The sequence below is a fragment of the Oryx dammah genome, unplaced genomic scaffold (genome assembly GCF_014754425.2).
Source record: "Oryx dammah isolate SB20612 unplaced genomic scaffold, SCBI_Odam_1.1 HiC_scaffold_2, whole genome shotgun sequence".
NCBI lineage: Eukaryota > Metazoa > Chordata > Mammalia > Artiodactyla > Bovidae > Oryx > Oryx dammah.
Genome location: NW_024070186.1, coordinates 160,768,364 through 160,780,860, shown reverse-complemented (window position 1 = coordinate 160,780,860; position 12,497 = coordinate 160,768,364). Strand labels below are relative to the sequence as shown.

The 12,497-nt window shown below is 44.6% G+C and overlaps 2 protein-coding genes and 1 pseudogene across 3 annotated transcripts in view; 2 read left to right on the top strand and 1 right to left on the bottom strand.

The window, feature by feature from the left end:
• DNAJA3 (DnaJ heat shock protein family (Hsp40) member A3) overlaps window positions 1-12,497 on the bottom strand; it is a 30,781-nt gene that overhangs the window by 16,242 nt on the left and 2,042 nt on the right. For both annotated transcript variants that reach the window (XM_040255829.1, XM_040255822.1), the window contains exons 2-3: window positions 5,445-5,578; window positions 282-365 (exon numbers count right to left, since the gene is read on the bottom strand). In XM_040255829.1, the coding sequence (XP_040111763.1) occupies window positions 282-365; window positions 5,445-5,578 (218 nt within the window). The remainder of the gene's footprint in view (window positions 1-281; window positions 366-5,444; window positions 5,579-12,497) is intronic.
• Window positions 1,959-2,553, top strand: LOC120874442 (40S ribosomal protein S20-like). The gene has a single exon (XM_040255840.1). It carries the CDS (start codon window positions 2,086-2,088, stop codon window positions 2,479-2,481), a length of 396 nt encoding a protein of 131 aa, XP_040111774.1. The 5' UTR covers window positions 1,959-2,085; the 3' UTR covers window positions 2,482-2,553.
• On the top strand, window positions 3,321-3,668 carry LOC120874450 (annotated as a pseudogene).

The following is a 12,497-nucleotide window of genomic DNA, read 5'->3' as shown; positions in this document are numbered from 1 at the left end:
TTAATCTGACAAGAAGGTCCCATACCCAGCTAAAGTCCCAGTGACTGGGACTGGGAATACATATTATTGAGTTCTGTTCTTTGTTGAGATCCCTAGTGAGATCTCATGTGAGCATTTTGGAACTGCGAAGTTTGTTTTTTCCCCCCTTCAACAAGGTGATCTGGAGGGGGACATGGCCTTCCCACTGAACCTTCTCACGCATCAGGTTGCCAGTGCAGCACGTTCTGACCCACGCACACAGCTGACTGACAGGGACTGCACACACTGGTGGGCCGCATTACCTCGTAGGCCTCTGCCAGCTGGGAGAACTTCTCCTTGGCTTTGGGATCGTCCTTATTCGTGTCTGGGTGGTATTTCTTGGCAAGCTGAGGGAGGACATGGTCAGTTAGCATGGACACAAGACGGTCACTAAACTGAGCCCCAGACGCCAGGCACAGCGCACCTCCTTTGCAGCAGCTGTCAGACTTCACAACTGACAGCAACTCTCCAAACAAGATTGAAGACTAAGTCATCTCCAACTAGACTCATTATGATGATTTCATAGTGTGGACAAATGTTGAATTATTATATTGTACACCTGATACTAATATATCAACTACACCTCAATAAAAACAAACTAAAAGCAAAACACACACAGCCAGAACTAAGAACACACACTCCATGAAGTGTGTTCAGTTTTCAATTCTGATCAAAAGTTTATTACAAAATGGCAAAGTGAGTTTTGGGAAAGGGAAAGAAAGAAATAAAACTATCTCTTCAACTCTGAGATGTGTATATGTTTTTCAACTGCAACAAATCTCTCAATAGAAATAACAATTCTTTAGAACTTGGGGTCCTTTGTGAGAGATGCCAAAGAGTAAATCTGATTAGACTACCATCTGTGTAAAAAGAGGGAAATGACTGGATAGATAAGTAGATATATCTGCTGTATAAATTAGTTTTGGAAGAGCAGACACTAAGCTGGAAAGGCTGACTGCTACAGCGGGGAGGGGACGGATGGGAAAGAGAGGTCTTCTCACTGCACACTCTGTACTTCCTGAATTCAGAACAACACAGATTAAAATATTAAAAATCCAAACACAATCCTAACTTGGCTGTCCTGAGTACACAGGAGAGCTGAGCAGCTCTAACACAAAGGTTTCCTCCTGGCCAGGCTGAGCAGTGCTGTGCGACACCTGTGCAGGCGCTGGCTGACTGCTGCAGCTTACTGACGCTTTCCCAGTCTGGGTTTCCCTGGTGCGAGGGCAAGGAGGGCTCAGAGTCCTGAAGCTGAAAGGAACTGTGGGGACGGCCGGCCCCATCCCTGCCCGCAGCTGGCTGCTCACTCTGCACCCAAGACACTGGCCCTCAAACCGGCATGTGATGGAAGCACGGCAGAGGATTGGCCTGAAGGGAGCTCTCAAGGCAAAAAGTAGATCACGGTGGGTCGCACGGCTGGTTCCAGGCCAAGGTAAGAAATGCTGATGAGCTTGTGAGATCAAAGAACAGCCCTTTGCACTCAGAAGACCTGCATTTTAGTCTCCTAATTGCCACTGATCAGCTGTGTGGCCTCGGCAGCATGTCATAACCTAGTCAAGTCTTCTGCCTTGGGGGTTAAATGATGTAAACATGAAAAGTTTTTATCAAGGTCCAACCCCAGCAATTGCTCCATTAAGCCTACTTTCCAAATTTTCAGTTTCAAATTACACAACTTTACCCAATTTTTTAATTTTCACACCTAAAAACTTGGATGGTTTCTACTCTCTCTTAAACGAAATCTCTAGTACGTGCTAAGGGCCTCACATGCCCCAGTAAGTTGGTCCCAGTCTCCAACTCGCCAATCTTCACCTGCCTTCGCACCAGGTACCTTACCTTCCAGCTCAAAAGGAGAGACAAGCTATTTACTCTCCCAAGATGGAAAAGCTAATCAAAACCACAGTAGTTATCACTTCACACCTGCTAAGGTGGCTTGAATCAAAAAGACAGGCTCTTTGAGGAAGACGCAGTCGCCTCTGCAGTGGAGCTCAGTGCCACCCGCTCCTGCTCCTGACTCACCGCTGTACGCTCTCGCCGAGGAACAAGGCAGTCAGGAAGCCGCCCCGCCCCATGGCCTTTAAAGGTACCGGCACGACTCCTGTGGAGCCAGTGGTGGCCATTCACCGGATTAGGATCACCCTCACCAGCTGCAACGTGGAGTCTCTGGAGAAGGTGTGTGCTGATCTGATCAGAGGCGTGAAGGAAAAGAATCTCAAAGTGAAAGCACCTGTTCAGATACCCACCAAGACTCTGAAAATAACTACAAGGAAAACTCCTTGCAGTGAAGGTTCTAAGACTTGGGATCGATTCCAGATGAGGATCCACAAGCGACTCGTTGACCTGCACAGCCCTTCTGAAATTGTCAAGCAGATCACGTCCATCAGCATTGAGCCAGGAGTCAAGGTGGAAATCACCACTGCCGAGGCCTGTTACAACCTTTTTAATAAACCGATAATCAGTTGTTAAAAAAAAAAAGATAAGTATTGGCGAGGATGCAGAAAAATCACACACTATGGGTGAAAATCCAGAATGGTGCAGCTAGTCTAAAACAGTCTGGCACCAGAAACAAGTCCACACACCAATGGTCAATTAACATACAACAAAGGAGGCAAGACTATACAATGGAGAAAAGACAGTCTCTTCAATAAGTGGTGCTGGGAAAACTGGACAGCTATAGATAAAAGAATAAAATAAAAAGAACACTCTGTAACAGCATGAGTGATAGTCGCTCAGTCATGTCCGACTCTTTGCAACCTCATGAACTACAGCCCGCCAGGCTCCTCTGTCCATGGAATTCTCCAGGCAAGAACACTGGAATGGGTTGCCATTTCCTTCTCCCTCTAACACCATATACAAAAATAAACTCAAAATAGATTAAAGACCTAAATATAAGACTGGATACTATAAAACTCCTAGAGGAAAACATAAGTAGAACACTTTTGACATAAATCACAGCAGTATCATATTGGATCCGTATCCCAGAGTAATGGAAATAACAACAAAATACATTAATGGGACCAAATTATACTTAAAAGCTTTTGCACAGCAAAGGAAGCTAAACAAAATGAAAGGACAACCTACAGAATGGGGGAAAGAGATTAATTCCCAAAATATACAAACAGCTCATATAGCTAGCTCAATATTAGAAAGAAAAAATCCAATCAAAAAATGGGCAGAAGACCCAAATAAACATTTCTCCAAAGAAGACAAACAGATGGCCAAAGGGCACATGAAAAGATGCTCAACATGGCTAATTATTACAGAAATGCAAATCAAAACTACAATAAGGGCTTTGGTTTCGGCAGCAGAAGCAAGATGACCAAGGGAACGTCATCGTTTGGAAAGCGACGGAGTAAGACGCACACGCAGTGCCGCCGCTGTGCCTCTAAGGCCTACCACCTTCAGAAGTCGACTTGTGGCAAGTGTGGCTACCCTGCCAAGCGAAGAGAAAGTATAACTGGAATGCTAAAGATAAAAGACCAAATACCACCAGGTCTGGTCGAATGAGGCACCTAAAAATTGTATACTCCAGATTCAGGCATGGATTCTGTGAAGGAATTGCACCTAAACCCAAGGGAGCAGCTGTTGTAGCATCCAGTTCATCTTAAGGATTTCAAAGATTAGTCGCACAATAAATGTTCTGGCTTTAAAAACAAATTAAAAAAACTACAATAAGGTATGACACACTGGTCAGCATGGCCATCATCAAAAAGTCTACAAATAAATGTTTGAGAGGGTGTGGAGAATCAATATCCATCAACTGATGAACAGATAAATAAAACGTAATATACCCATGCAACGGAATATTTGACCATTAAAAGGAATTAAGTACTGCTACCTGTTACAGCATGGATGAACCTGGTAAATATTATTCTGAAGTTACAAAAAAAGTCACAAAAGTCTACATATTACTTTTCATTTCTATTTCATTTCTATGAAGTGTCCAGAATAGGCAAATCCCTAAAGACAGGAAGTAGGTTAGTGATTTTAAAGGCAGGAGAGAGAGGGGAATGGGGAATAAGGGCTTATGGCATGAGGTTTCTTTCTGAGGTGCCGAAAATGTTCTCAAATTGATCGCAGTGATGCTTATACAACTCTTTGAATAAACTAAAGACCAGTGAGTTCTACCCATTAAAAAAAAGAGAGAGAGAGAGGAGAGAATAGCTACTCAAGCCATAAGCTGTTAGGTCTGGTCTTGATCAGTGCTTGGTTCACAAATATTAGGCTTAGCCAAAGTATTTATTTCCCCACCAAAAAAAATTAAAAAAGAAAGAAAAAAAAAAATCAAGACTCATAGCAAATTTACATAAAAGTAATTTAAAAAATTTCTCTTCTTTCTGGCCACACTGTGCACAGCTTGTGGGATCTCAGATCCCCGAGCAGGGACTGAACCCAGGCCATGGCAGTGAAAGCTTGGAACCCCAGCCGCCAGACCACCAGGGAACTCCAAGTAACTTTTAAAATTTAAACTGTATTTATTAACCTTATTAAACTGCTGCTGCTGCTAAGTCACTTCAGTCATGTCCGACTCTGTGCAACCCCAGAGATGGCAGCTCCCCCGTCCCTGGGATTCTCCAGGCAAGAACACTGGAGCAGGTTGCCATTTCCTTCTCCAATGCATGAAAGTGAAAAGTGAAAGTGAAGTCGCTCAGTCATGTCCGACTGTTCGCGACCCCATGGACTGCAGCCTACCAGGCTTTTAAATCCATGGGATTTTCCAGGCAAGAGTACTGGAGTGGGGTGCCATTGCCTTCTCCAACCCTTATTAAACTAATCTTTATTCTGCCATTATGGCTTCCCTATGTTTTATGGTATTAAGGTGCTCTTTCTTCCAACAAATGATATTAACAGATTGTACCTAATTATTTCTAACATCTGTATTAGGCAAAATAAAAAAGATAGCATTCTATATTGGCACCCTTGCTCTTTATTTTTTTTTTTTAATTTTTATTGTGCTGATCAGAGCAAAAGTCTGGAAACCACAGGTTGAGATAACTCACAGGCCACTTCACCAATCAGCCCAACACATTCTGGGATATGATAATGGGAGTTTCACACTTTTTGAGTTAAAAAAATAATAATAATTCTAAATTCATAAACTTTTATCTGAATGCAAAGAATGAGTACCTAAAACTTAGACCACCATATCTACCGATTCAGAAGACACAGAATAGACTTAAATACAAAAACAGCCATGGAAAAAGATTAAAAGAAAATCTCTGGTTCTGAGTCTCCGTTTCCTGAAGCATTAACCAGCGTGGCCTCAGGCAATGAGGAACATGCTCCAACAAAGCCAGCTTTGTCAGCCCACGTTGTCGGCTGCACACAACCCACACGTATGGGCGCATGCACTGCACGGCTCAAGGTCACCCTAGATTCACACCATCCTTTCTACAGTCTCGCCTCTAAAATCTGGCTTCCACACAGACCTGGTAATAGGCTTTCTTGATCTCCTTCTGGCTGGCGCTCCGGGGCACTCCTAATATCTGGTAATAATCTTCTTTAGCCAAATGGGTGCTCGTGTGGAAGGAGGCAGAACAAACAAAAGGGTACCGTTTTACTCCTGAAAAAGAAAAAAGGAAAGAAAATCACTCTGGGAATGTACTCAACGAATGGAAATTGCGAGTAAGTGACCAGCCAGGTCATACCTATGAAGGAACAGAGGTAGGTCACAGGTTTTGGAGGCTGTTCTCCTCCAAGCCTTCTGGAGACCAAACTCACTGCACCTCAGAAACGGCTAAAGGGACTTCCCTGGTGGTCCAGTGGGTAAGAATCCACCTATCAACGCAGGGGACATGGGTTTGGTCTGGGAAGATCCCACACACCGTGGGGCAACTAAGCCCGTGAGCCACAACTACTGAGCCCACATGCTCTAGGGTCTGTGCTCCACAAGGAGAAGCCACTGCAAGGAGAAGCCTGCGTGTAGCAACGGAACCCGGTGCAGCCAAAAACAAAACCAAAAACGGCTAAACCCAGAGTATATGGAAAATACAAAAATCAGAGTGCAGGGTGTGGCTAGTCCCGCTGGACTACACGAGGGCTGCAGCCTCATTACCTCTCTAGAGATGGGGGCTGCACCTGGGGATGACTGAAAATCAACTTCACTCTCCTGTTACACGGCCAGCAGAGCACTTACCACATCCCAGGTGCTGGCAGAGACCTCATCTCACTTAAAGCTCAGCAGCTCCCCAGGTTCTCTCCCATCACCGTGCAACCCTGAACATCTGGGTGGTTTTCAGAGTGTGGTCCCTGAACCAGCAGCATCATCGGCCTCCTGGAAATGTACATTTTTCAAGTGCCACCCAAACCTGAATCCAAAACTCTGGAGGTAGGGTCCAACAAGCCCTCCAGGGGACGATTCTGCTGCACACCGTTTGAGAACTGCTGGGCTAAAGAAATGGTTCTTGGTCTTCAGCGTCACACATCTCTTGGAGAGCATCTCATAAAAGCACTGACCCCTCCCCTAGAAACAATATATATATACAGACGCACAAGGTTAAACAACCCTGTGCCAGAACCTGTGTTGACCCCAGAGCATGTCAGAGCACATGGCAACCCCGCCTCCATGCCCTGCCTTCCTTTCAGGCCTCTTGCATCAGCAGCAGAGAGGCAGCTGATGGGACACAGCTACTCAACCTCCCTCTACTCTACCGACCTGTCACCAAGTGAAGGTGGGGGAGCCTCTCTACAACCTGCCTCCTAACCCCCAACCCATCCTGTGACAACTGAAGATGGGGAAGGTAGGGCTGGGGGGTGTGAAACAGGCCAAGTTAAGGCGGAGGGGAGGGGAGGCCAAGAAAGAGAATGAAGACCAGGAGGCAGCTCCAGGTTTTTCAGTCAAAGTTTCCCCTGCCAGAAAGATTCACCACTCATTCATTCAGCAAACGTGCCTGCCAGGCACTGGGCTCCTTGCAGCAGACAGCAGCAAATCATGCCAAAGGTCTTGCCCTCCAGGAGCTTGCATTCATTCATGATCTCAACACTGGACTAGGCACTGAGGACACAGACTGAGTAAAAGACTCAAAACCAGTGCCCTCAAGGAGCTTCCAGCCCAGCAAGGGCGTGTGGGAAGCAGTGTGAGAAGGGATGTTAGTGCACAGGGACGCAGAGTGAGAACATACAGCAGTAGCCCCTAACCAGGGCCTCTCAACCCCCACGCTGCTGAAGATGGGAGGATCAGATTCCCTGCTGGGGGGTGGGGGGGCTGTTAAGGGCTGAATTGTGTCCCCCACCCAAATTCATATGCTGAAGTCCTAACCCTCGCGCCTCAGAACATGGCTGTATTTGGAAATGGGGGTCTTTAAAGAGGACCCTAACAAAAGTCTCAGACTACAGCCTTCAGAACTGTGGAAAAAGTAACCTGTCTTTTTAAGCCACTTATTCTCTGGTACTTTCTTATTGCAGCCCTGTGTATTTATTTATATCCTAACATACCTACGTGCTTATTGGAGGATGTGTTAGCAGGATCCCCAGCCACCTAGTTATCAGGAGCACCTCCCACTCTCAAACAGGTAACTAACACTCCAGACACTGCCAGTTGCCCCCTGGAGGGCAGCATCACCTGCAGCTGAAAACCAGCACAACCCAGTCTCAGAAGCTTCAGTGAAGGTCTTCTAAGGCAGCTGCTGTTAAGCTGCAGAAATTAATTTGGCTAAGGAGGGCTGGAATCCATCCAGATTTTCGCCTGCAGTCCTGGCGTTGTTTGCAATAGCATTCTCATTCACTTTCAAAAGTGCTCCCTTGGCAGTTACATCATATGATCACCTTTGGTTTGGAGGAAGAAAGTCCTTGTGCAACTGCAGGTGCTATGACATAACTAGAGACCCAAGTAAGTGTGTATAGAGGTGGGGTAGGGTAAAGGGGTGGTTAGAGATGATGATGATGACAAGACAGGTGCTGGGAATAAACAGAAGGGCCTCTGAGTATGTTAGCTGTTGCTGTTGTTCAGTAGCTAAATTGTGTCCGACTTTTTGTGACCCCATGGACTGCAGCACACCACTCTTCCCTATCCTTCACTATCTCCCCAAATTTGCTCAAACTCACATCCATCAACTCAGTGATGCTAAAGTTGGATTTTATCCTGAGGACAACAGAGAGCTACTGCAAGTCTTAAACAGAGACTTGATCAGATCTGCATGAAAAAGAACTCTCAAACCATTAACAAGGACTAGGAAACTACTTAAAATCTGTGTAGGCACAAAAGACAGCCAAGGGTATTGAGCATATCCAGGAAGGGTGCCAAGATTAAGGATAATCAGACATGAGAACAAGTAGGAAACAGTCAGTTCAGTTCAGTCGCTCAGTCATGTCTGACTCTTTGCGACCCCATGGACTGCAGCACACCAGGCATCCCTGTCCATCACCAACTTTCAGAGTTTCCTCAAACTCATGTCCATTGAGTTGGTGATGCCATCCAACTATCTTATCCTGTCGCCCCTGTCTCCTCCGGCCTTCAATCTTTCCCAGCATCAGGGTCTTATCAAATGAGTCAGCTCTTTGCATCATGTGGCCAAAGTATTGGAGTTTCAGCATCAGTCCTTCTAATGAATACTCAGGACTGATCTCCTTTAGGATGGACTGGTTGGATCTCCTTGCAGTCCAAGGGACTTTCAAGAGTCTTCTCCAACACCACAGCTCAAAAGCATCAATTCTTCGGCACTCAGCTTTCTTTATAGTACAACTCTCACATCCATACACGACTACTGGAAAAACCACAGCTTTGACTAGATGGACCTCTGTTGGCACAGTAATGTCTCTGCTTTTTAATATGCTGTCTAGGTTGGTCATAGCTTTCCTTCCAAGGAGCAAGCGTCTTTTAATTTCATGGCTGCAGTCACCACCTGCAGTGATTCTGGAGCCCAAGAAAATAACGTCTGTCACTGTTTCCATTGTTTCCCCATCTATTTCCCATAAAGTAATGAGACCAGATGCCATGATCTTCGTTTTCTGAATGTTGAGTTTCAAGCCAACTTTTTCACTCTCCTCTTTCACTTTCATCAAGAGGCTCTTTAGTTGTTCTTCACATTCTGCCACAAGGGTGGTGTCATCTGCATAGCTGAGGTTACTGATATTTCTCCCAGCAATCTTTATTCCAGCTTGTGCTTCATCCAGTCCAGCATTTCTCATGACATATTCTGCATATAAGTTAAATAAGCAGGGTGACAATATACAGCCTTGACGTACTCCTTTCCTGATTTGGAACCAGTCTGTTGATCCATGTCCAGTTCTAACTGTTGCTTCCTAACCTGCATATAAGTTTCTCAAGAGGTAGGTCAGGTGGTCTGGTATTCCCATCTCTTGAAGAATTTTCCACAGTTTATTGTGATCCACACTGTCAAAGGCTTTGGCATAGTCAATAAATCAGAAGTAGATGTTTCTCTGGAACTCTCTCACTTTTTCAATGATCCAATGGATGTTGGCAATATGATCTCTGGTTCCTCTGCCTTTTCTAAAACCAGCTTGAACATCTGGAAGTTCACGGTTCACATACTGCTGAAGCCTGGCTTGGAGAATTTTGAGCATTACTTTACTAGCATGTGAGATGAGTGCAATTGTGCAGTAGTTTGAGCATTCTTTGGCATTGCCTTTCTTTGGGATTGGAATGAAAACTGCCCTTTTCCAGTCCTGTGGCCACTGCTGAGTTTCCCAAATTTGCTGGTATATTGAGTGCAACACTTTCACAGCATTATCTTTTAGGACTTGAAATAGTTCAACTGGAATTCCATCACTTCCACTAGCTTTGTTCATAGCGATGCTTTCTAAGGCCCACTTGACTTCACATTCCAGGATGTCTGGCTCTAAGTGAGTGATCACACCATCATGATTATCTTGGTCGTGAAGATCTTTTTTGTATAGTTCTGTGTATTCTTGCCACCTCTTCTTAGTATCTTCTGTTTCTATTAGGTCCACATCATTTCTGTCCTTTATTAAGCCCATCTTTGCATGAAATGTTTCCTTGGTATCTCTAATTTTCTTGAAAAGATCTCTAGTCTTTCCCATTCTACAAGTTTTTCTCTATCTCTTTGCACTGATCACTGAAGAAGGTTTTCTTAAATCTCTCCTTGCTATTCTTTGGAACTCTGCATTCAAATGGGTATATCTTTCCTTTACTCCTTTGCTTTTCACTTCTCCTTTTCACAGCTATTTGTAAGGCCTCCTCAGACAACCATTTTGTCTTTTTGTATTTCTTTTTGGGGGGATGGTCTTGATCCCTGCCTCCTGTACAATGTCATGGACTTCCGTCCATAGTTCTTCAGGCACTCTATCAGATCTAATCCCTTGAATCTATTTCTCACTTCCACTGTATAGTTGTAAGGGATTTGACTTAGGTCATACATGAAAGGTCTAGTGGTTTTCCCTACTTTCTTCAATTTAAGTCTGAATTTGGCAATAAGTTCACGATCTGAGCCACAGTTGCTCCTGGTCTTGTTTTTGCTGACTGTATAGAGCTTCTCCATCTTTGGCTGCAAAGAATATAATCAATCTGATTTTCATATTGACCATCTGGTGATGTCCATGTGTAAAGTCGTCTCTCAAGTGGTTGGAAGAGGGTGTTTGCTACAACTACTACGTTCTCTTGGCAAAACTCCACTAGCCTTTGCCCTGCTTCATTCCGTACTCCAAGGCCAAATTTGCCTGTTACTCCAGGTATTTCTTTACTTCCTACTTTTGCATTCCAGTCCCCTATAATGAAAAGGACATCTTTTTTGGGTGTTAGTTCTAGAAGGTCTTGTAGGTCTTCATAGAACCGTTCAACTTCAGCTCCTCCAGCATTACTGGTCAAGGCATAGACTTGGATTATTGTGATATGCAATGGTTTGCCTTGGAAACGAACAGAGATCTTTCTGTTGTTTTTGAGATTGCATCCAAGAACTGCATTTCGGACTCTTTTTTTGACTATGATGGCTACTCCATTTCTTCTAAGGGATTCTTGCCCACCGTAGTAGATATAATGGTCATCTGAGTTAAATTCACCCATTTCAGTCCATTTTAGTTTGCTGATTCCTAAAATATCGATGTTCACTCTTGCCATCTCCTGTTTTGACCATTTCCAATTTGCCTTGATTTATGGACCTAACATTCCGGGTTCCTCTGCAACATTGCTCTTTACAGCATTGGACTTTACTTCCATCACCAGTCACATCCACAACTGGGTGGTGGTGTTGCTTTGCCTCCATCTTTTCATTCTTTTTGGAGTTATTTCTCCACTGATCTCCAGCAGTATATTGGGCACCTACTGACCTGGGGAGTTCATCTTTCAGTGTCCTACCTTTTTGCCTTTTCATACTGTTCATGGGGTTCTCAAGGCAAGAATACTGGTTTGCCATTACAAATCAGAAGCAGGAAGCAAATCCATATTTTCTGGATCCCCCACACTGACTGACCATAGATTTCCTGCAAATATGAAAAGCAGACAGAGCGGGAGCAGCAGGGACCACTTTCTTTGGTCATATTTGAGAAAAAACAGCAGAGCTAGTGTCTGAGCGCTTCACTTCACTGCAGGAGTGAGGGGTTACCCTGACCCACCCTGCCTCTTCCCCCTATCCCCCTTTAATCCAGAAGGCAGAGGTCAGTAGTGGCAAAGGTTCTGGAAGCTGCAGGTTCAACATCATGAGGAGACAACTTGGGCTTGGGTTAAGAACAGGAGACAGTAACGTGTAAAACCGAATATAAAGGCAAGTCACATTGAACCAGTAGAAGTTTGATGGCTTCTGACACCATCCCAAAAGCATAAATGATTAGCAAATGGCAACCCACTCCAGTGTTCTTGCCTGGAGAATCCCGAGGGACGGGGGAGCCTGGTGGGCTGCCATCTTTGGGGTCGCACAGAGTTGGACATGACTGAAGCGACTTAGCAGCAGCAGCAGCAGCAGCAAGAGTTCACTTAATAGATATATTCCCCACCACCCAAGATATGACCAATAAATGTCTGGACCATTTCAGAACAAGCCAGAACAGGATGAGCCTCCAAGTCATTCCAAGAATAGCCAACCTTCCACTCTGGGAGAAGGTGTGAAGTAACTACCTTCTACTCTGGGAGAAAAAGTCAGATTTAAAGTGTTGTTTTAACATCAGCTAATCGTACTACTGGATTTGCGATGAGATCGCAGACCAACGTTTGGGAGCTGAGTTGATGCCCTAAGATGTGATAGGTAACAGAGCACCATGAAGGACGCTGCCTCTCACACATGTTCAATACCTGATACACTGGGCACTGGGCTCACTTGGGGAAAAGGACAGCTGACCGCGTAGTTCCTCAGTAATGACCCCATGCCAGGCTCAGTATTTAGCGCTTGTCTGTCTCCTTTCACACATACACAATCACTAAAAAATGTTCCCCAAATGTGTATACGTGATATGAACAAATTTACCTTCATAGATATCTAAAGTGAATTTGCTCAGTCGTGTCTGACTCTTAAGATATCTAAGGAATTATATTTCAGCATAAAGATGCAGGCAAATGCTATTCACAACAACCTTGA

Excerpts from the sequence above, each read along its gene's own strand:
- LOC120874442 (XM_040255840.1), top strand. The coding sequence starts at position 2,086 with ATGGCCTTTAAAGGTACCGGCACGACTCCTGTGGAGCCAGTGGTGGCC.